The sequence below is a fragment of the Muntiacus reevesi genome, chromosome 5 (assembly GCF_963930625.1).
Source record: "Muntiacus reevesi chromosome 5, mMunRee1.1, whole genome shotgun sequence".
Classification (NCBI taxonomy): domain Eukaryota; kingdom Metazoa; phylum Chordata; class Mammalia; order Artiodactyla; family Cervidae; genus Muntiacus; species Muntiacus reevesi.
The window spans coordinates 9254773-9278222 of record NC_089253.1 but is presented as its reverse complement, the minus strand read 5'-3'; the positions used below and the strand labels follow the sequence as shown (position 1 = coordinate 9278222).

Here is a 23450-nt window from a genome sequence, read left to right as displayed (position 1 = left end):
AGATCTAGGAAATTTTGGAGAGTTTCTAAAATTGAGCAGGGATTAAGAATCTAGATACCCAGATTTTTGTTCACTATTCTAAATGATATAGAGCTTTTCACTTCCCAAAGTAAATTTAAGGAGAAACCTACATTCACATTCCTATACATTGTTTTCTATGTATATATAGTTCATATGTTTATAACTGCTATTTTCTGCCATTTTCACTTAATATTATTTCATATGGAGTTAAATTTTTATGAAATTTTGATGTGTTAAAAAATATTGACTATTTAACCTTCTCCTCTCTCTCTCTCTTTTTTTAAACCCTCCTTTTCCATCCTCAGGTACTGTAGAGTAAGAAACAGACACATTCTGGTCTTTAGATGGGCTGAAGTGGGAACACAGGATGAGATTTTCATGTGTTTTAAAACAAAAGATGATATGCATTAAAAGGTTTTCAAAAATGTGAAGTATATGTGAAGTATATGGTCCTTTTTTCCCTATTTGTTTACAATAGTAGTATAGAATTATATTTTGTTGATAGGTTATAGCTTACCTACTTATTGTTTGCCTTTTTGGCTTCTTGCCTCTCAGATTACTTTAGGTTTCCAGTTATTCCTGGTATGCTGTGCTGTGCTTAGTCGCTCAGTCGTGTCTGGCTCTTTGCGACCCCATGGACTGTAGCCTGTAGCCCGCCAGGCTCCTCTGTCCATGGGATTCGCCAGACAAGAATACTGGAGTGGGTTGCCATGCCCTCCTCCAGATAATCTTCCCAACCCAGGGATCGAACCCAGGTCTCCCACATTGCAGCTGGATTCTTTACTGTCTGAGCCACCAGGGAAACCCAAGAATACTGGAGTGGGTGACCTATTCCTTCTCCAGGGAAACTTCGCAACACAGGAATTGAGCCAAGGGTCTGCTGCATTACAGGTGGATTCTTTACCAGCTGAGCCACCAGGGAAGCCCTTATTACTGATACATAGAAGTACAATTGCAGCAACAGAAGTACAATTGTTTAAAAAAAAAAGAAAAGAAAAAACCGGCTTTTTTAAAGAGCAGTTTTAGGTTTATAACGAAATTGAGAGGGAGGTACATAGATTTCTCATATACCCCTGCTCCCACACATGCTTAGGTCTGTTCTATTATCAACATCATTAACCAGAATGCTTTTTTTCTTTTAACCTACATTGATGCATCATAATCACCTAAAGTCCACAGTTTACCTTAGAGTTCACTCTTGGTACTGTACATTCTATAGGCTTGGACAGATGTTTAAGGATATATATCTGTGATTATAATGTCATGCAGAGTATTTTCACTGCTCTGAAAAATCTTTTCTGCTCTGCCTATATGCCACATTGCCTCACCTCCCCACCAGCAGCCGCTGACTTTTTTTAAATTGTCTCTAGGTTTGTCTGTTTCAGAATGTCATATAGTTGGCATTATACAAGTGAAATCTTTTCATGCAGATTGGCTTCTTTTGCTTAGTATTAGGCATTTAAAGTTTTTTCATGTCTTTTCATCACTTAATAGCTTATTTTCTTTTTAGTGCTAAGTAATACTACCTTAGGGCTTCCCAGGTGGCTAAGTGGTAAATCATCAGCTTGCCAATGCAGGAGATGCAGGTTCAGTCCATGGGTGGAGAAGAGCCCCTGGAGGAGGGCATGGCAACCCTCTTCAGTATTCTTGCCTGGAGAATCCCATAGACGGAGGAGTGGGTGGGCTACAGTCCATGGGGTCACAAAGAGTCAAACATGACTGAGCACGCATGAAATATTGCGTTGTCTGGATGTACTATAGTTTATCGGTTCACCTACTGAATGTTATTTTGATTGCTTTCAAGTTTGGTCAGTTATGAATAAAGCTACTGTAAATATTCATGTGTAGATTTTTGTGTATGTAGACATTTTCAACTCCTTTGAATACTAAGAAGCATGAATGCTGGATATTATGGTAAGAGCATGTTTGATTTTGTGAGAAACTGCCACATTCTCTTCCATGTGGCTATACCAGTTTTCATTTCCACCAAGCAGTGTATGAGTTCCTATTGCTCCACATACTTGCCGGCATTTGGTGGTGTCATACGATTAGTTTTTGTTTATTAACTTTGTATACCGAAGGATGAAGGAAAGGGTAGCACATTGAGTATCTTGCTAAACTCCCTTTATTAATAGTTCTGGTTGTGTCCTAGAATTTTCAATATAGATGATCGTAACATCAATGAAAAAGACTTTTTACTGTTTTCTAACTTTTATGCCTTTTATTTTCTTTTTATTGGCTATTGGATTGCCCAGTCCTTTGAACACCATATTGAATAGGAGCAGTAAGAGGGTGGTGGGGCAAGAAAAAGAAAGAAAAGCCATATCTCTTTTCTCTATTCTTCCTCCCTCTGTTTTATGAGTATCCAAGATTTGTAATGAATTGATCCTCTAATCAGTATGAATTACCCTGTCTCTCTGGTAAAGCTTCTTAAAAAGTCTTCTTAGAGTAATGTCTTAATGTCTAATTTGTCTAAAAGTTATATAGTTTCTCCAGCTTTCTTATGATTAGTGTTCACATGCTGTGTTTTTCTGTAATTTTATCTTTGACATAAATCTTTGTCTCTTGTAAACAGTACATAGTTAGTTGTGCTTGTTTTTTAACCTCTTACTGTCTCTGCCTTTTCAGTAAGGCGGTTATACCATTAATACTTAATGTTACTGATATGGTTAAGTTTACATTTTTGTCTGCTAGTTGCTTTTCCTCCTTTTTTGGGAAGGAGGTCTTTTGGATTGACTATTTTTAAAATTCATATTTCCTCCATTATTTTTTGCTTATACCTTTGTATTTTTTCAGTGGTTTCTCTAGGAATTGATACTTGTTGTTGACTTTTTACACTGTACCATGAATTAATACTGACAAAATAAAATCTGTATTTGACAACCCTGAACCTGAATTTGGTCATTTTTTTAGGATGTCATCTCCAATTTTCCTTGCTGTGTTAGCCCACTTAGTGAAATTATGAATATGACAACAAAAACTTTATGGCAAAAATCACATTTCAGAAAAAGCAAAATCATATTTTGGTGATTTATTTTAAATTAAGGATATTTACCTCCATTCTCATTATCTTCATACTGAAGTTCACCAGCGCAACTCTTAGTAGCATGTGAGAGAGTCAGATATGGATAATAGGAAGACAAAAGATCTATTATAAATACTCTAATTACATTTTTTCCCCCAAATTCAGATTTTTCACATCCTTAGAGTTGAATACAGAGACAAAGGATTATCTGCTCACCTTTGCTCTGGACCAAATCTGGTCCAGAGAAGCATTTCATGGTCGGGTCCAGGCTGTACTGGGGATTTTCTCAATGGACTGCATCTCTGATTTTCTAAGTGAGGTTTTTTGGGAGATATACTACTATGTCATGTGTGTCCATCTCATTGACCCAAAAGATATCTGTAATTAGAATTAGAAATTTACTTTCCACATACATGTAAGTATTTCTAGTTGTACAGTATAATGATTATCAGATCTCACAGTATTTTTTGAATATTTTTTTACATTACTTTTGGAAAGTTTTTCTTAAAATGTCTTATGAATTCTGAAGTTGGTATCTAGCCTTAGTAGCATTTATTAAACTGTGAGATGCACCAAAAAACTCAGCATTCATACAAAAGTCAACTGAATGCTGGTGTTCACTTGTAGTAAACGTCTGTTAAAGCTTGTAATATATGAATAGTGAAATGCCATGTAATGTTGACTTTAAGTTTTGGTTCATGCTATATAAAGAACATGAGTACAGTATTTTTTAAGATTTAAAATTTTAGTTCTGAACTTGGAAGGTGGAAACAGTTTCTCTTACCAAATATATGTAACTGAAAAATTTATATTATGCATATTTATATGTGTTTATATGCATATGTCTGTCAAAGGTAAATATTTGTAGAGTTCATATACTATTTGAAGAGTTTGTGTAAGCCACATCTACATATTCTTTCATACACATACTTAAGTTCAACCTAAAACCTTCATTTTTTCTGTAGGTTAACTATTTTAAAGTGTTTCAAGATACAATGAGGAAGTGGCTCAGTGCCTCAGTCAGGGAGAATTCCAGTGACATCTGCAGTGGAGAATTATGTGGAGAATGGGAAACAGAAGAGGCCAAGATTGGAAGAGCAGGTGGGGGAGTAGGACACTAGGTCAGATATAATAAGAACACTTACGTGGAACTTAAATGTTTTATATTGTGTCTTTAGCACTTTAATATGTGATTATACTTAATAGAATAAGAAATTGCTGATTAACTCATCTGTGCTATAAAGAAGAATTATATATTTATGTGAATAAAATAGAGTAATGAAGGTGGTAGAGCTTTTAGAATACTCTGATGAGAGAGAAGGCTGGTATTTTGTGTTTCACGCACCTCAATTAGGCACCTTATGGTGGGGCTTTACCTTTATTCTTTTTTGACTCAGGCCCTGCTGTGAGATAGTGTTTGGAATGAAATTCTGGAAGTATCATTTCTGATACTTAAAAAAATATTTTTTGCAGTAGGGATTTTTTAAATTTATTTTTTATTTTTATTTTTTTTTTACTTTATTTTTTTTATTTTTATATAAAAAAAATTTTTTTCAGTGGGTTTTGTCATACATTGACATGAATCAGCCATAGAGTTACACGTATTCCCCATCCCGATCCCCCCTCCCACCTCCCTCTCCACCGGACTCCTCTGGGTCCTCCCAGTGCACCAGGCCCGAGCACTTGACTCGTGCCTCCCACCTGGGCTGGTGATCTGTTTCACCATAGATAATATACATGGTGTTCTTTCTATGATTGCTTTACAATGTTGTGTTGGTTTGTGCCATGCATCAACATGAATCAGCCATAGATATGTGCAGTAAGAGATTTAAAGCAATTATATCTTGAAATAATTTCAACATTAGAGAAAAATTATAAGAATAGTGTAAAGAATCTTTTACATTCTTCTGTATTCATTTGGGCTTCCCTGGTGGTTCAGACAGTAAAGAGTCTGCCTGCAGTTTTAGTTTTGATCCTGGGGTTGAGGAGATTCCCTGGAGAAGGAAACAACTACCAACTCTGGTATTCTGGCCTGGAGAATTCCATGGACAGAGGAGCCGTGTTCATTAATCTTGTTACATTTTATTTATGATTCTCTGGATATTTTTTTCCCTGAAAATTTTGAAAATGTTATAGATATCATACCCCTTTACTCCTAAATACATCAGCATATGTTTCCTAGAGCAAGGATATTCTTTTATAATCACAGTATAATGACCAAATTCAGCAAATTTAACATTTATACAGTACTCTTGGTCTGTATTCAGCATTAAAGTTTTGCCAGTTTTCGCAGTAATGCCTTTTATAGCACTTTCCTCCTCCCTCTATCTAGGGTTCAGTCAGTATTGTGAGTTCCATTTAATTGTCACACTTCTATACCGCTGCTCAGCCTTTGTCTTTCATGAAATTAGGCTTAGCACCTAAAGAATATCCATGAGAAAAGGTTTAGCATTCATGAAGAAAGGCTTAGCACCAAAGAATTTTCAAGGAATGTTAAAATTAGAGTTTGTTATAAATCATTTGACTTTCTTCTTTCTAGTTCTCTTTTGGGACTTGCTGCAGTATTTTAATGTTACTGCTTTGGCTTCTTGCATCTAGCTCAGTTGCCAAGAAGAAACATTTAAACTGATTCTAGTTTTCATTTTAAAATTGGAGTGAGCTTGTTAAGGGGATTAGAAAGGACAGCTACCCACCCCCCCCCCCTCCAAGATACCACTAGGATCAGTCTACTCATATGCAGTGGAACTACAGCCAGAATGGGAACCTTTTACTTCTTGACTTGCTGTCTTGAATGCTTATTGTAAAGTAAGTAATGAGTGAAAGTCAGTATAGAGTTCATATTACAGAATTTGGTATAAACAGGATAGTGAACAGAAATAAGCATCAGCCTTGGAGCTTACTACACCTCTTTGAATCCCAGTGCAATACTAGCTGGGTAGTCTTGACCAGGTTCTTTAACCTTAGAGGAGAATTCAGGTAAAATGGGGTTAATAATACCTACAGTGCATGTGTTTTGGGGAACATTAGAGATCATGCATAATAGTGCCTGTCTGGCACATAGTTGGTGCTCAAGAAATGATTATTATGTTTTTATAGTATTATAGAAAGACAGCTCTAGGGAGGTATCTTAAAAGTCACCCAGATAATGAAACCTGTTCAGAAAAGTTAAGTAATTTTACTGCTTTATGAGAATGAAAGTGCCTTGAGAGTAGGGAATGTTGTATCTTTTACCTTATGTTCTTTATAGAGTGTTTAAGAGCACAGAGATGGACTTAAGATACTTGGTAAATAGTGATTGTTTAAATACATTTCAGACATCCAAATTCTAGACATACTTCAATGTCAGGTAAATTAACATTTTTATCTGGTTTAAGAGATTTATTGTTGATAAACCTTTGGAAGTCACATAGCTCTTAAAGTATGCATTCAGGAAAAATGGTATTTCAGGCTTGTCAGGCTATCCATGGAAATGAAGCAGAAGTTTTAGGAATACATATTTGTGATTTCTAAATATTTCTGTTCAATACTAAGAGAATTTTCAACAAGCATAATTAGGCTGTTTTTCTGTAGCTTTTTAGCATATGTTAGATTTCAAATGTCACTTCATAGTAGATTGCTTATTTTCACCATAACAGTTTTCTTCTTTGCACGCCAAAAATATCTTAACTACTGGACTCACTTTTAGTTTCTTTTATGGGACACTTGTAACTCTTAGGTGGATATTTCATGAGTTTTATTTTTTTATAGAGATCTTTCAAACAACAGAGAAAGCATTTATTTTACTTAATCTGTTTTTTAAGTTCATTCTATCTTACAGTTACCATATGGGTCCATTGGATCGTTTTATATATCTAATATGCATTTGGGGATATTAATCTTACTTTGTCTATATTTTGAAACATTTTGCTATTTCATCCAAGGAATTATTTATCATTATTCATTAGTTATTCTCAACTATAGGGGGGAAAAGGCTGAAATGATAAGAGAAAGGAAGAATGATGGAATTACTTGAAGCTGAGGTTGGCAAACATTTTTGTAAAGCTTAAGATAGTATATATTCTAGGCTTTGTGCACTCCAAATGGTCACTGTGACATATTCTTTAAACAGCGCTTTAAAAATGTAAAAACTGTCCTTCGCTTCAAAGTCTTACATTAGGTTATGGGCCAGATTTTGCATGTATACCTTTGTTTGCTCTTGCCTTATTCCTCAGTCAGTTTTCATATTGTATTGTCCAAAGAATTAAGTCATCTTTCGCGAAGTATAAAGGGAGACTGGAGACACCATCTTCATTTTCTGCTTTTTGCTTTTTTTGGACAGAATTAGGAATTAATAATTTTCTATGTTTTTAGTGGCAAAGAGAAGAAAATTGACAGAGGAACAAATTTTACATTTATTGCATGAATCATAAAATAAATACAAAGAGGCAAATAGCAGCATTCTAGACTCTTATAATGGTGGTGCAGTTGATCATATAAGTCAAGTCTCAGGACTGAATCTTATTAAATAAAAGAATGATGATCTCAATGAATTTTCTTAACTAAAAAATTGATGATTGAACAGTATATTTCTAAGGACCAAAAGAAAATATGGTATTCTTACTCATTCAGTCATTCAGCAAGGAGGAATTAATCATGTATTTTGTGACAAAATCTTGGACGTTTGGTTGAAGGATATGTGCTGGTATTCCTTCATCTCTTACCTTTGTGCTCCAAATTTGACTGAATACAGTTTGTAAGTGGGCATGGCCCCTGCTTTGTTTATGTTAATCACTTTGATGTTTGAGTTCCACACAAGTTAAGTGAGAAAAACCTTCTTGACTATATTTTTGCATGTGATTCTCTACTGAGACATATGAAAATATTCCATTCTTAAATTGTGCCAAGTGATGAAAAGTGGATACTATATAATAATGTGGAATGGAAGAGATTGTAGGGCAAATGAAATGAACCACCACCAAGCACATCAAAGGCTCATCTTCATCCAAAGGAGGTGATGTTGTATATATAGTGGGATTGGAAGGGAGTCCTCTATTGCAAGCTTCTTCAGGAAAACCAAAGGATTAATTCCAAGGAGTACTGCTCCCAGTTAGAACAACTGAAAACAACACTGGATGGAAAGTGTATAGAATCTGTCAACAGAAAATGCATAATCTTCCATCAGGATAATAAGATCTCATATTTTTTTGTTGACCAGGCAAAAACTGTTACAGCCTGGCTGGGAATTTCTGGTTTATCCACTGTGTTCACAGACATTGTGCCTTCAGATTTCCATTTATTGGTGTCTTTACAAAATTCTCTTAATGGAAAAAATTTCAGTCCCGTGAAAGACTAAAAGGCATCTGGAATAATTCCTTGCTCAAAAAGATGAAAAATTTCAGGAAGATGGAATTATGAAGTTGCCTGAAAAATGGTGGAAGGTAGTGGGACAAAACAGTGAATACATGGTTCAATAAAATTCTTGGTGAAAATGAAAATACATCTTCTATGTTTACTTAAAAATCTAAAGGGATTTTTTTTGCCTACACAGTGCAAAGATGATGAGAAGGTAATAAATGTAGAAATGAAAGATTAATTGGATTGATTATTCTAAATGTTCATAAATCTAAAAATGACAGTGATTTGAAAATTACAAATCAGAGAAGGTGGCCGTTCTTCAACAAATTAATGAGCCATTAAAAATTTCAAGTATTGTACTTTCACAGTACAATTACTAGAAGAAGGACCAGAAGTAATGATAAGCTTGAACCTAACAGAGATGTGTTTAAAGTCAGGAGTCAGGTTTATAAAATGGACATATCTCACATTTATTAGTGACCCTTGATGAACAGTTGCATTCAGAGAGTGTGGCTTGTTTTGTTGCATTGTGACTTAAACACCAGGCACCTGTGGGAAATCTGTAGTGCGTACGTGAGTTTGCTGGGTTTGGTTACCCACTGAAAATCCCAGTAAAGTTGTGTTTTACTCTCTTTATTCTTCCAAACATTTTTTGTGAAATGACTTAAAATGTATATATTTTTTAAAAGAGTCAATTAGACCCAGATAGTAAATGATGATGACTGCTTTTCCTTGTATACTAACTGTAAAACACTAGTTTCCTATATGATTTCTCTTCTTGAGTTATGCCTTGTTAGGTTAGTGAGGAGGAATACTTTGAGAAACAGCCTTAAAAGATTTGCTGCTGCTTTTAGTGTTGGAATGTTACTGAGGACTTTATGCAATGTATGTTTTTTTTTTTGAAGACCAGATGTTTTACTTTCCCTGCTGTTTTTGCTTTTTAATTTTTTGTTATAAGACTCAATATAACTGATCATGTTTTTCTTTTGACTTTGGCTATCATGAATTCATACACAAAATTAAGCAGTCACTGTAAGTTTGTATTTTGTGTTCCAATGTTTCTTCCCAGTATTTTATTTTATGGTTTGCGAACAAGAACTTTTGTACTTGGAGGGTATCAACTACTGTGTCAAACCTGTTTTGAGAATAAAATTGACTAAAGGCATGGCTTAATTGCACAGTAGTTTTCTTTGAAAATATTGATTAAAGATTATTGAAGACTTGGAGGTTTATTCCCCCCCCCCCTTACATTGTCTTGTTTCCACAGACCTTTAAAATGAAAAAGTCAGAATATTTGCTTAGCCCCAGTTTTTACAGTGCATTTTAGACAGCTTTAGTTAGGACCCCACTCATTTGCGAAGAACTTGTGTATGATAAAAGGTGGAGATTAGAAATGACAAGCCTTTCTGCTTGGGCATATCACTCCCTGGGTGATTTTAACTAAGGCAAGTGTATTGAGTCATTTTCCTGAGCCTGATACACAGACAAATAGCAGTGCATTTTCTGGACTTAGCATGATTCTCAGCTTAAAACAGTTAAAATGATGGAGAAAGGGATTCCAAAATGTATCCCTCCATAAAAGCAACAACACCAATAACAATAAAAAACTGGCAGAAACTCTCAGAATCAACTTTTTCAGGCCTCTGGAAACTAACCAAAGGCTTGTCACAACCAGAGGGACGTTTATTAAGAAAAAACACCGTCTCTGTGCGAACAGTGAGCTTTGTGGTATTTTAATCCGCCCTGATCTCAGTCCTTTTTTCTCTGCTCAGTGGTAGCCTTGAAAGTAACAGACCATGTTCTCAGTATTGGTACCGATACCAGAAGGAGCAGAATGGATGTCATTCACAATTAATTGTAATTAACTTATTGAGTTATGTGATTCTTTGAAAGACTGATTCAAAAGGCTTGCCTTTATGTCCTTTAACTTGGAACTCTTCCACTGCTAAAGTGACTTCTTGCAAGGGTTTGTCAAAAATGTTTACAGGTAAATTAATATTTGCATATATATTACAAATATTTACAGGTCAATGATGCCTGAGAAAGTGTCAACAGTTGGGGCAAACATCAGACTAACCAAAAAGTTTGGAAGGGAAGGCTGGGAATAAGATACTTAGGAAACAAGGGCTTTGAAATTCTCTGACCTGGGAATTCCTAGGAATCTAAATGACCGCATGGGTGTCCAGGGCTATGCACATGCTTGGGAAAGATCTAAGAAGGTCCTAAGGTCTCACTGCTGGCTGACCTTGAAGGCATGAGTTTGAAGTCAAGTCTCAACACATGGAGCCCACCTGCAAAACATTGGGAGAATTTGATTCCAGGCTTCTAAGGCAATCTCTTTCCAATCACTAGCTGATCATTAAGCTAAAAAGGGACTTTAGTAGTCACAAATGATAAAAAAAAAAAATAATAAAGACTTTATAGTATTAGTTCAGAAAAATCATTAAACAAGGAAACAGCTACAACAAACAGTGACAATAAACCTTAAGAAGGGGTGAAACATCTGATTGCTAGAGTTGTCAATTATTCAATATCTAGTTTTCAACAAAAAGCTATGAAGCATACAAGAAACAAGCCCCTTTCACAGAGGAAATGACTAGAAACTACTTAGGAAGTAGAGACATTGGATGTAATAGTCAAAGACTTTAAGGAAGTGTCTCAGACATGCTCAGAGAGCTAAAGAAAATCAGGAGAATGATATATCATCAAATAGAAAAAAGAAGTAAAAATTTAAAAGGAAAAATTTAAAAGAAATTTAAAAGAAAATTTTAAATTAAAAAAAAAATTTAAAAGGAAGTAAACTATGGAGTGGAAAAGTACAGTAATGGAAATGAAAATTGACTAGAGGGTTTTAGTAGCAAATTTGAGTAGCCCCCTCCCCCCCGAAATCAGTGAATCTGAAAATAGATAAAATATCCAGTTTGAAGAGCCGAAACAAGAATGGAAAATGAACAGAGCTTTAGAGACCCGTGAGACACTGTCAAGCGTGTCAGTGTTGGAAGCCCCAGAGGAAGAGGAGAGACAGAGAGGTGGGAAGAATACTTGAAGAAATACCACCCGAAAACTCTTAAATTTGATGAAAACATTAATCTCCACTTAAGGAGCTCAACAAACTCAAGTAGGATTAGCTTCAGGACATGTTAAACTGACTAGAGAAGCAATTCATCATGTACAAGGGTCCTTATGAAGTTACAGCTGTTTTCTCATCAGAAACATTGAATCCAGAGGCAATAGGCTGACATGTTGTAAGTACTGAAAAAAGGTCAATCGAGAATTCTGTAGCCATCAGAAATGAAGGCGAAATAAAGATACTCCCAGATCAACAGAAATTGAGAGAATCATGACTAGAGGACTAACCCTACAGGAAGTGCTAAAGGGGGTCCTTCAAGCTGAAATGAGACCTGAGACGTAATTCAAATACATGTTAAGTAAAAACACAGATAAAGGTAACTACACAGATAATTATAAAAGTCGGTATTAATACATACTTTGTAACTCTGCTCTTCCTATTTGATATAAAAGATAGTGACATAAAACATTGTCTGCTTATGGATGTAGTGGGCTTCCCTGGTAACTCAGTGGTAAAGAACCTGCCTGCCAGTGCAGGAGAATGCAGGTTCAATGCATGGATTGGGAAGATCCCCTGGAGAAGAAAATGACCACCCACTCCAGTATTCTTGCCTGGGAAATCTCATGGGCAGAGGAGCCTGATGGGGTCACAAAAGAGTCGGACATGACTTAGTGACTAACAACACCACAACATGGATATACTATGTATGAAGATGTAATTAGTGACAATAAACAACATAAGGAAGAGAAACAGTTAACATAGGAGCAACGTTTTTGTATCTTGAATTTTGTATACTGAAATTAAACTATTTTGTATACTGAAATTTAAATTTTGCATACTGAAACTGATACTAATCCAAATTAGAGTTGTTATAAATTAAGATGTTAATTGTAAATATAGTGCAATCATTTAAAGAATATAATAAAAATTATGATAAAGGAGTTAAAATTATATACTGGCAAGTATCTATTTAACACAAAATTCAACTCTCCAGTTAAAAAGCAAAGATATGCAGAATGGATTAAAAGACATGATTCAACTATTGATTCAGAGAGATAAATGGGTTGGAAGTAAAGGATGAAAAAATATATATGCAAACTGAAATCAAAGGGTCAGTCTTTCAAAAAGATGTAACAGTTGCAAACTTGTGTGCACCTAAAAGAGCCTCGGAATACATAAATCAGGTATTGACAGAATGGAAAAGAGAAATAATCAATTCAACAGTAACTGAGAACGTCAGTACCTTACTTTAAATATGGACAGAACAGCTAGACAGAAGATCATCAAAGAAATAGAAGATTTGAACACTATAAACTTGATTAGACATAGCAGAACATTCTGTTCAATAGCAGCAGAATATGCATTCTTCTCAAGTGCCCCTGGAACATTTCCTTGACACAACAGGCCACAAAACAAATCTTAATATTTTAAAAGATTGCAGAATATGTTGTCAGACCACATTGATAGAAATAACAGAAGTAAACCTGGAAAATGTACAAATATGAGGAAATTAAGAAAAATAAAATACTGAAAATATCTTAAACCAGTCGCATTTAGTGAAGTGTGTGTATTTTTAAAGCACAAAAACATACAGTTGCAGGTTTTTGTATTCATATACCTGAAAATTTAAGAGTTTTACTTTGAGTGAGTGTTCTGGTTGTTAGGAATGCATATTGTCCCAGATTTTCGTTCTGTAGTATTAGTTTAGACATTTTATATTCCTATTAAAAGAGCAGATAAACCACTAATCTATTCATTGTATTTTTTTCTTCTTTCATGATTGTTTTATATGGATTAATAAAACTGATTTATATTCTTTCATGTTTAAGTTAGCTGACACTTAGAGGATCAGGTATATCAAATACACATGTAATCTGTTTTATGTATTTATGACGTATTATATATATTTATAAATGATATATTGTAAAGTGGAAAATTATTATTTTCTGAATAAGTTGCAAATTTCTTTATTTCCTATTTGATAATAGATCCTCAGGTGTTGAGTGGGGCGAGTCATGACATGTAGTAAAATATGCCATGTTGTTGTTCATAGTGGCAATTGAGAGCTCTTTCTTTGTAGAATAATCAGAAAATATTAAAACTAATTCTAAAAATCTTTAAAGATATCCTTTCATCACAGCATTGAGAATCTTTATCTAATTCTCATTTATTTTTGTCTTACTCTGTTAATCTCCATTTCTAGCTATAATAACTTTATAAGTTTTTAGAAAAGTAATGGCTGTTTTTCTGGTGGGGAAAATCTCAGTTTTCTTATTATGGTAAGAAGTAGGCATCCTTTTGGGCTTCCTGGGCGGCTCGGACGGCCAAGAATTTGCCTGCAGTGCAGGAGACCCAGGTTCTATGCCTAGGTCAAGAAGATCCCTTGAAGGGCGACCCACGCCAGTATTCTTGCCTGGAGAATCCCATGGACAGAGGAGTCTGGTGTTGGTCTATGATCCATGGAGTTACAAAGAGTCAGACACGACTGAACAACTCACACACACACACACACACACACACACACACACACACACACACACACAGGCATCCTTTTACACTTATCTGAGAAAAGACAAACTTTGAGGTGACAGAACTTCTTAGTGCATATAAATCAGCGGTTCTTCACTTCTTTAGGAAGGAATTTATACAAGTTAAGTTGGAAACATGTGGCACACGTTAATTTCTTTCAGGAGAAGGAAGCCAGCACCCGTTTGGAGCCATGAACATTGTCCGGACTCCATCTGTCGCTCAAATTGGGATCTCAGTGGAGTTGCTGGACAGCCTGGCTCAGCAGACTCCTGTGGGCAACGCTGCTGTCTCTTCAGTTGATTCGTTCACTCAGGTAATGGAGTGCACCTCTCATTTTCTAAAATAGCTTACAGATCACATTCTATACTTCATGAAACAGCCTGTGGTAGAATTCATGTTAAAATGAAGGTAAACACATATGACATAATTGGCTTCCATGAACATTTTGTTTGTCTCCCTTCTTTATAGGTATTTTAAAATTTATAAATGCTTTGATGATACTTAGTTTTTACAGTCATAAAGTAGCTCAAAGTGATTTTTTTAAAATGAGTTTAAATATTAACTTTCCCCCCCGTTTCCTCCCACAATTAATATGCTAGACTGTGGGTAACAATTGTGAACCTGATAATAAGGAAGATTCTGGTCCTAATGTTGCTTAAAAGTCACATAATTTCATAAGGGTTGACTTTCAACATATAAGGCAAAGGCCTGAAGGGGAGAATGATTTAGACAGAGTTATAGCTAATACAAAGGCCCAGTGGTAGAAATCTGTTATGTTTGAAAAAATAAAGTGAAACTTTGTGGCTGGAGTAGAGTGAGCAAGGGGGAGAGATGGGAGATGAAGTTGGAGATTATGGGGAAGTGCCTCCCCCATAATGAGATTCCATATATGAAATCTCATTGGCTTTTGTAGGGACTTTGGCTTAAGTTCTTTTTGGAGGACAAAACAAAATTTCGAGCAGGGGAGTAATATGATCTAACTTACGTTTTTAAAGGATCCCTTTTGCATCTTTGGAGACAAACTGTAATGAGGCAAAGATGGAAGGAGAAAGAGCGGTTAGGAGTCTCTTGTGAAAATCTCGGTGAGAGTTTAATGGAGAGTACAAATGGACGTGGTGAAAAGTAGTTGATATCTCTTCTAGAGATAATTTGAATATGGGGCCAATGCTGTCTCACGGTGTGAATCACAATGTAAAGTCTGAGATAGAGACATCAACTGTGGCTGTAAGGATGCTGGTTCCAGGAGCTAGAACACAGGAATATTGTGCAGAGAACAAATATGGGTTGGGAGTGGAATCAGGAGTTGGGTTTTGGTTGTACTGTGTTTGGGATGCCTATTAGATAGATAGCTGGAGGTGGCAGGTTCATGAGAGAGAAAAATTTGGGCGCCCTCAAGTGTAGAGGTGGTATTTAAAGTTGTAGAGGAAATGTGATCACTGAGAAATAACTATCAACAGAAAAACTGGCCAGTGACAGAGCTTGAGGCCATTTCAAAGTTGAGATGCTTAAGAGATCAGGAGGAATAAAAGGAAAGGAACACCTAAAGTAGTAGGAGACCCCCCCAAAATGGTATTTTGGAAGAGAAGTACTTTTTTTTTTTACCTCTTTAAATTATTAAGATATGATAGCACATTTACAGGAGATTTGGAAAATACATACAACAAAGTTATATGTAATTCCACTGTATATTACAATTATTTTTTTTTTAAGTAGATAAAAGATTTTTAGTTGGAGTTTCAATATCAAACTCAAAACTTAATAGAATGAATATACGAAGAAGTAGAAGGATATAGTAGACCTGAAAAACACAATGAACCAATTCAACATAAGATATATACAATTTTCAAGACTGGTTTTTAAGAAGGAAGAAGTGATCAGTAGTATTGACTGCTTATGGATCAAGTAAAAAGGGTAAGAATTAACAATTGGACTTGGCAAGGTAGAAGTCATTAAAGACTTTGACAAGAATTCACAGAGGTGGAAAGGGAGTTTGGAGTGAGGTTGAGTGACTTGGAGAAGAGGAAATGGAAATAGTGACTATAGATGACTCTTAGTGAGTGTTGTTACAAAGGACAGCAGATGGGTGGTCTGGTTTCTTGAGGGCTGTGGGGACAAGGAAATTTTTTTTCTGTTTTTAATAGATATTATATCATGTTTGACAGCAGTAAAGCATTTGTGAGAGAAAAATTGATGATGCAGGAGAGTGGGGAGACTTGTGAAAGTGGTATCCTTGAGTAGGAAATAGACTGTATTAGGAAGTAATAGAAAGGATAATGGGCAATGTTTAGAGTATGGATAGAGAGACGCAGCAGGTTAGCAAACGTGCTGAAGAGAACTTGTGCAGGTTCTCTCTCAGTTCCTTCTCTAGTGGAATAGGAAGCAAGATCATCAGTCAAGATTGAGGGGAAAGGAAATATTGGAAATGTAAACCAAGGGCTTCCCTGGTGGCTCAGATGGTGAAAAATCCACCTGCAATGTCGGAGACCTGGTTTCAGTCCCTGGGTTGAGAAGATCCTCTGGAGGAGGGCATGGAAACCCACTCCAGGATTGTTAAATAAGGATTGTTAAATAAGTCCTCTAGGAGAGGAGGAGTATGAATGGACTAGGGAAACCTCTGGGCTTGCTGGACAGCATACTTTTAAAAACTGTGGCTGTGAATTTAAGAGCCAACTTGTCATGCAGTCTCTGGAGAATGGGCTGAGTTAAGAATGACAGTCTGGGTTTTAAAATTTTTGTCAGTAATTATAAAAAAAAAACTGCTGAAAAAAGCAAGTTACGAAGCAATACTAAACAGTTATTCCATATAAATTGTATGTGAAAAATGTCTGGAAAATACATGCCAAAGTGATGTTACCCTTGGAGAGAGGCAGGAAGACATTTTAACTCTATAATAAATTATTTGACCTTCTTATTAAGCATATGTATTTTTTATGAAATATTTTAATATATAGAAAAGTACATTCCACAGATATTTATTGTGTACATTTTGTGTGCCAGGCATTTTTAAAGAACAAATAGATAAAACCAGGTATAAAAATAAAATAGTACCTGACCTTGTAGGGCTCTATTTATAGTGGGGCATATTTGAAGACTTCCATGTATCTTCCTGGGCTTCCCTAATGGCTCAAAAGATAAAGAATCTGCCTGCAGTGCAGCAGACCCAGGTTCTTTACCTGGGTTGGAAAGATCTCCTGAAGAAGGAAATGGCAGCCCATTCCAATATTCTTGCCTGGAAAATCCCATGGACAGAGGAGACTGGCGGGCCACAGTCCATGGGATCAAAAAGAGTCCCACAGGACTAAGCAGGCACACATGCACACAGTCTTCCACTTAGGTTTAACTGTTACATTTTGCTATATTTTGTACTAGTTAGGAAGTTTTATAAAGTGTTACAATCCACTGCTCTCTGCTTCTCTTTTTCCCTGTCCAAGTAGCTAATCTTTTAACTTTATGTATCTTTCCTCTTTTAGTACTTTAAAAAATTTTATTTTTTTCACAAAATATGTATAGTACAATTTGTATGTATGTTTAAACATGTTTCTAATTTATGCCTTTAGTTGTTCTTACTTGATTTTAGTTTTTATCAGTAGCACATGATTGAGAAAGTCAGTTTTACATGGAAAACAGCTGTTCTCTATTGTACCTCTTAATATTCTGCTCTTATTCTGCTCCTCAGCAGCAGTCACTTTCAACCTCCCACTTTTTCTTCTTGTATTTACTTCCATGTCTCAGAAGAAACTTGTTGAGTCTTTATTGATTTATTTGTTATAGGTATTTTCCATTGACTTATCAATACATAACATAATTTAAGGGCTTCCCTGGTCGCTCAGATGGTAAAGAATCCGCCTGCAATGTGGGAGACCTGGGTTTGATCCCTGGGCTGGGAAGATCCCCTGAAGGAGGGCATGGCAACCCAGTCCAGTATTCTTGCCTGGAGAATCCCATGGACAGAGGAGCCTGGTGGGTTACAGTCCATGGGGTCGCCGAGTCGGACACGACTGCGTGACTGAGCATAAGCAGAAGCCCAGCATGGTTTAGCTCTCTTAATCTTCTGCTCCCCGGCATATACAGGTATCTTTTCTCCCCTCCTTTCCAATATAGGTCTTCAAGTTAAGATTCCAAATTTTCAGTATTATGACCTGGTAAATACTTTTCAGAGCTGAGTCATGTGTTACGAGTTTATGATTATATTTCTTGTCCTATATAACTTTTTATTTTTCTTGGGTTAATAAATTTGTCATTTTTTCCTTTGCATGGATTTCTGTGTTTCCATTTCTAATAATTTATGCCCAAACTCTTCTAAATATAAATTCCCATTCAATATCTTTATATATATTTATAGCAATTTAAAATTTGTCTTGGAAACATTCCTCTTAGAACTCTTATTTTAAAGCAAATACATCTTTTTAAAAATTTTTTATTTATTCATCTTGGACTGTGCTGGATCTTTGTTGCTAAGCGGGCTTTTCTGTAGTTGCAGCTTGTGGACTTCTCATTGTGGTGCCCTCTCGTTGCTGAGTACAGGCTCTAGGGCATGCAGACTTCAGTAGTTGTAGATTGTGGACTCATTTGCAGCATAGTTGCTCTGCGGCATGTGGCATCGTCCCAGATCAGGGATTGAACCCGTGTCTCCTGCATTGGCAGGTGGACTCTTTACTACTGAACCACCAGGGAAGCCCAGTCCCTATTTTTAAATTAATTAATTAATTTGGCTGTGTCTGGTCTTTTTTTTTGTGTGTGTGTGTGTGTCTGGTCTTAATTGTGGCCTGTGGGATCTCCAGTTGAGACTTGCAGTTTCACTAGTTGTGGTTTGTGGGCTTAGTTGCTTGGCATTGGGATCTTAGTTTCCTGACCAGGGATTGAACCTGTGTCTCTTGCATTGCAAGGCGGATTCCTCACCACTGGACTTCCAGGGAAGTCCCTATATACTTTTTTTTTTAAATTCAGTAATAGCATCTTTGTTGTATGTCATGTGTCACATATACTTACGTTTGTTTCTGGGCTCTCCATTTTATTCCAGTTAGTTTATTTGCCTGTCCCTTTGCCAGTTATATCTGGTAGGCCAAGACTTTCCTCATAATCATCAAAACAAGCCTGAGTATTTTTCATAATAATTTTAGCATCAACTTGTCAAGTGCCATGAAAAATCTTGTTGGAATGTAGTTGAAAATAACGTTGGATTTATAGGTTTTAATGTGCCTTTATTACATTATGTCTTCCCATTCATGAACACATGGTGTCTTTCCACTCAATGTGGTAAAAAAAAGTCCTTTCATTCGTTTTCCTTCTTGTCTGTCAATACACTTTAAAATATTTCCCACAAATATCTTACTGTCAGCTTGTCTTAGCATTTCCCCTAGGTATCTTACAGACTTTCTGTCATGAGTCGGATCTTCTTAAAATTACATTTAAAATTTTTTGTTGCTTGTGTGGAGGGTTGCTGTTGGGGGTTTTTTTCTCTTGATACTGAACTTTTAGTCCATGCTCTTACTGAACTCTCATATTGGTTCAAGTACCTTAACAGTAGAGTCTCTTGGGTTAAATTATCTCGATATTATTAAACAAAAACCCTGTTAACATGTTTCTTCTCATGGAGAAAAGAGTCAGCAAGAATCTTCATGGCTAGTTTTGTTTCTGAGAAAGTGATGTTCGGAAGGTTATTTTTGAGTGAGTAAAAGGTATTATCATTGTTAGTAGTTCATTAATTTTGGGTTTAGTGCTTAAACCCATTTGATGCTCAAGAAATGTAAATCCATGTGCTGTCTTCTACCAAGAAGACCTGGAGGGTGTTTAGTGGATTTGCCCATTTGAAGGTCAGTTAGAGCAAACGGGCCAGGAGATAGAAGTGGAATAGCATCATCTTTGTAGTTGATGGCAAGTAACCAGTTGCTCCTTTCTTATACTTTTTAAAAATTTTTCTGGCAAGAAAAAGACTTTTTAAATATGGTTACTATTTTGGATGAGGAAACAAGTTGATTTGCCCAGGGTGGTATTTGAGGAGAGGGGAATCTGCAGAGGTGGAGATAAAAGAAGATAATTTGAAGGAAAAAAATTTTATCTTTTTTTCTTTTAATAAGATGAATTTGTTAGAAACTTAAAAATAGTTGAAAGTCATAGAAATTCTTTGAGATATAAGGATAGTACTAAAGGTAGATGGTTATGCTTTTGTGCACTAGTGTCATTTTATGACTTCCTTAGTGGTCAGCATTAGACTTACAACTCCTAGTCCTTAAACCAGGTGAATGCAACAACATTTTAAATGAAAAATATTAGAGTTTAATATTTTAAAATATTGCAGTGTTTAGTACAACCCATTAATCTATTTATTATTAACTTTTAGTTCACACAAAAGATGCTGGACAACTTCTACAATTTTGCTTCATCATTTGCTGTCTCTCAGGCCCAGATGACACCAAGTCCATCTGAAATGTTCATTCCAGCAAATGTGGTTCTGAAATGGTATGGGGCATTATGTAGCTCTCATAGTAAGGCTTTGAGTAACCATATATATATTTTGCTTGTGAATGTATTTCTTTTTTGACATTTAAGCATTTTCTTTTATAGTGGATATCAGCCTACATTAACATTTGCATGCCATTAAATATTATGAACTTTAGAGTTCAGATTAAGAAAAATTTCTGCCCCAAATAATATTCTGTTATATAAACACATTTTGGCTTTATAAACACAAGAAAATACTGTTACTTATGTTTTAGGGACCACAATTAAGGTCTGTATCTTTTATCTATCTATCTTATCTATCTATCTATCTATCTATCTACCTATCTATCTATCTATATGCTTGAATTTTAAGTACCATATATGAGGCGTGAAATATCAATGAAAACTTTTTTCCTAAGTTTAGAAAGTCTTGATCTAAAATAAACATGTATAAAACATCAGAGTGGTTTATACTGTATCCTGTACATAAATGATTAATAAATCTGTTTCTTCAGCTTTCCTTTGTTTCTCTTTTGTAGATGTTTCTTTTCACTTTGAATATCCCAGTGTTAGGGAGACACATAAGGAGACTGTTGAGAAGTGGTAGCATGGTGTAGCATGGACTGGTCTGGAATGTATTAGGTTTGAGCTTTGTTATCATGTAGCTATGTGACCTTGAGCAAATCACTCTCATCTATGAAATGAGGGTGGGGGAGTTAGATTTCATTTTTTCTTAGGTCACTTCTAGCTCTCAGATTTGCCGAAGATAATAAAATGTATTATGATGTGTGCTTTGTGATACAGCCAGTTAAATCACTATGCTTGCTGTCTTCTTATACATTAATAATTAAGCTCCCAAATTAACTTTTTAACTTTCTAGGTTTTTAATCTTGGCTTTTTAGAAGTGACATGTAAAGTTATTTGCTTTTTGATGAGTTATTTGTCACATTATGAAAGATTCTAATTAAATTTCTTATAAAGATGTTTTTTCTTTTGTAGGTATGAAAACTTTCAAAGACGACTAGCACAGAACCCTCTCTTTTGGAAAACATAATTTGAATAAAATAATTTTTAATGGATTCTGAAATTTGTCATGTTTTGAAGATAATGACTATTTGAAAGCATGAAGTCAAAAGGATCCATGAAGCCTAAGTTTAAAAACTGCTTAGTGACTATGAAGTTTAATTAAGATCTTTATAAAAAATTAAAAACATTGAAAAATGAAAACACGTTCATCATTAATGACTCCTTTCCCGTAAGCTTAAAATACTCAAGAGGTAAAACATTTTGTTTGGGCTATGATTCATGTTTTACTTAAAAATAAAGCATACTCACAATAGTGTGCCAAATGCATTGCATTTATAATCTTTTGTTTATATTTACAGTGGAATTTGCTAGAATAATTAATGAAAATCAAACATATCAAAATTTGGAGATTTTTGGAAAAAGATACCCAATCTACATTTTTGTGTATGGAGAAATTATTTTCAGTTAGTATTTCTTAAGAGTAAAAGTTTTTTCAGGGGAGTTCCCTGGCAGTCCAGTGGTTAGTACTAGGAGCCTTCACTTCTGTGGCCTGGAGTTCAATCCCTGGTCTGGGAACTAAGATCCTGTAAGCCTCATGGTGCGGCCAAAAAATAGTTTTCAGTTAACAAATTGGTTGTCACTTTTTATATCAGCAAATTCATAAATTTTTAACAAAACTCCCATAATTAATATTGTTCAGGCTTTATTTAATATTGATAGTGTTAGGCACTTTTGTATAGAATATAGGATTTCTTACTTTTATATATGAAGATATAGCCTTGTGTCTCATTCAGAGGAAAACCTTTGACTTACACTGGTGATTCCCATTGACCAAATACCACCAGGGTCTCACCAATCTGGTGATCTTTACAGAGATATAACAGTAAGTATTAACTACATACAAACTATCCCTTGGCTTGCCAAGAGGAAAAGGCTATGTGATTGTCCGTGATAGCCCTGGGTAGTGTATTTAAACTGGTTTGTTGAGCTTCCACAGCAGAGCATTAGGCAAAATTTGGATTACTTTTCTGATTGTATTGTTCTTGCTGTTGGGATAGGTAGTCATACCCAGTTTGGGTGTAGTGTTGTTAGTTGCTCAGTCATGTCCAACTCTTTGTGACCTGTGGACTGTAACCTTTGTCCATGGGATTCTCCAAGCAGGAATACTGGAGTGGGTTGCCATTCCCTTCTCCAGGGGATCTTCCCAATCCAGGGATCAAACTTGTGTCTCTTGTGTCTCCTGCATTGGCAGGCAGATTGTTTACCTGTAAGAGGTGGGCAAAAGCCTGGTATTGATGTTGCAATTCCTGGTGAGTTACAGATGATATCAGAAATATAGTATCATAACAGGAGTAAGCCAATAATTGTTCCTTGAGGTGGACACATTCTTTGAGCTAGTTCCTGCACAGAAATCTGGGAAGCCTTGGAGAAAATGACCAGTACAGTGAGAATAAGTCCAGCGTTTGTTCCACCCTGGTGGACTTGGTTTAGCAGATGAAGCTGTAATGATTACAGCAGCAGTACTTTGTTGACCTGGAGTACAGCTTTTGCAATAATGAAGATTGGGGCTAATGGTATGAGGAAAGTTCAAGTTATAAGAAGGAGCCTTTGGGAGGAAATTGGTCTCAGGAGTTTAAAGGAACAGCTATTAAATCTTTCACAATGGAATTTGACAGGTTTAGAGTCAAATTCCAAAGTAAAAGATTTAATAACTGTTCCTTTAAACTCCTGAGGAGACCAGTTTCCTCCCAAAGGTCCTTCCTGTCATGTGAGGATATATGGAGATGTCTATGACCTGGAAGAGGGCTCTCAGCTGACCATATTGGCATCTTATCATGGACTTCCAGCCTCCAGCACTATAAGAAACAAATTTATATTGATTATATGGTGTTGAGTCTGTGGTTATTTTGTTATATCAGCTTGAAGGAACAGACACATTGAAACGTTTTATTAATTTTTACTTACAGTTTAATCTAGGAAAGCTGAACTTTTGATTCATCGATT

The 23450-nt window shown here is 35.7% G+C and overlaps 1 protein-coding gene across 1 annotated transcript in view; it reads left to right on the top strand.

Annotated features, from left to right (window-relative positions):
* The window catches only part of HIKESHI (heat shock protein nuclear import factor hikeshi), a 39156-nt gene extending 17509 nt beyond the window's left edge, over positions 1-21647 (top strand). The window contains exons 3-5 of the mRNA XM_065936898.1: positions 14141-14292; positions 20320-20438; positions 21420-21647. Coding sequence (XP_065792970.1) covers positions 14141-14292; positions 20320-20438; positions 21420-21474 — 326 coding nt within the window. The 3' untranslated portion in view covers positions 21475-21647. The remainder of the gene's footprint in view (positions 1-14140; positions 14293-20319; positions 20439-21419) is intronic.
* Positions 21648-23450: the final 1803 nt, after the last annotated feature.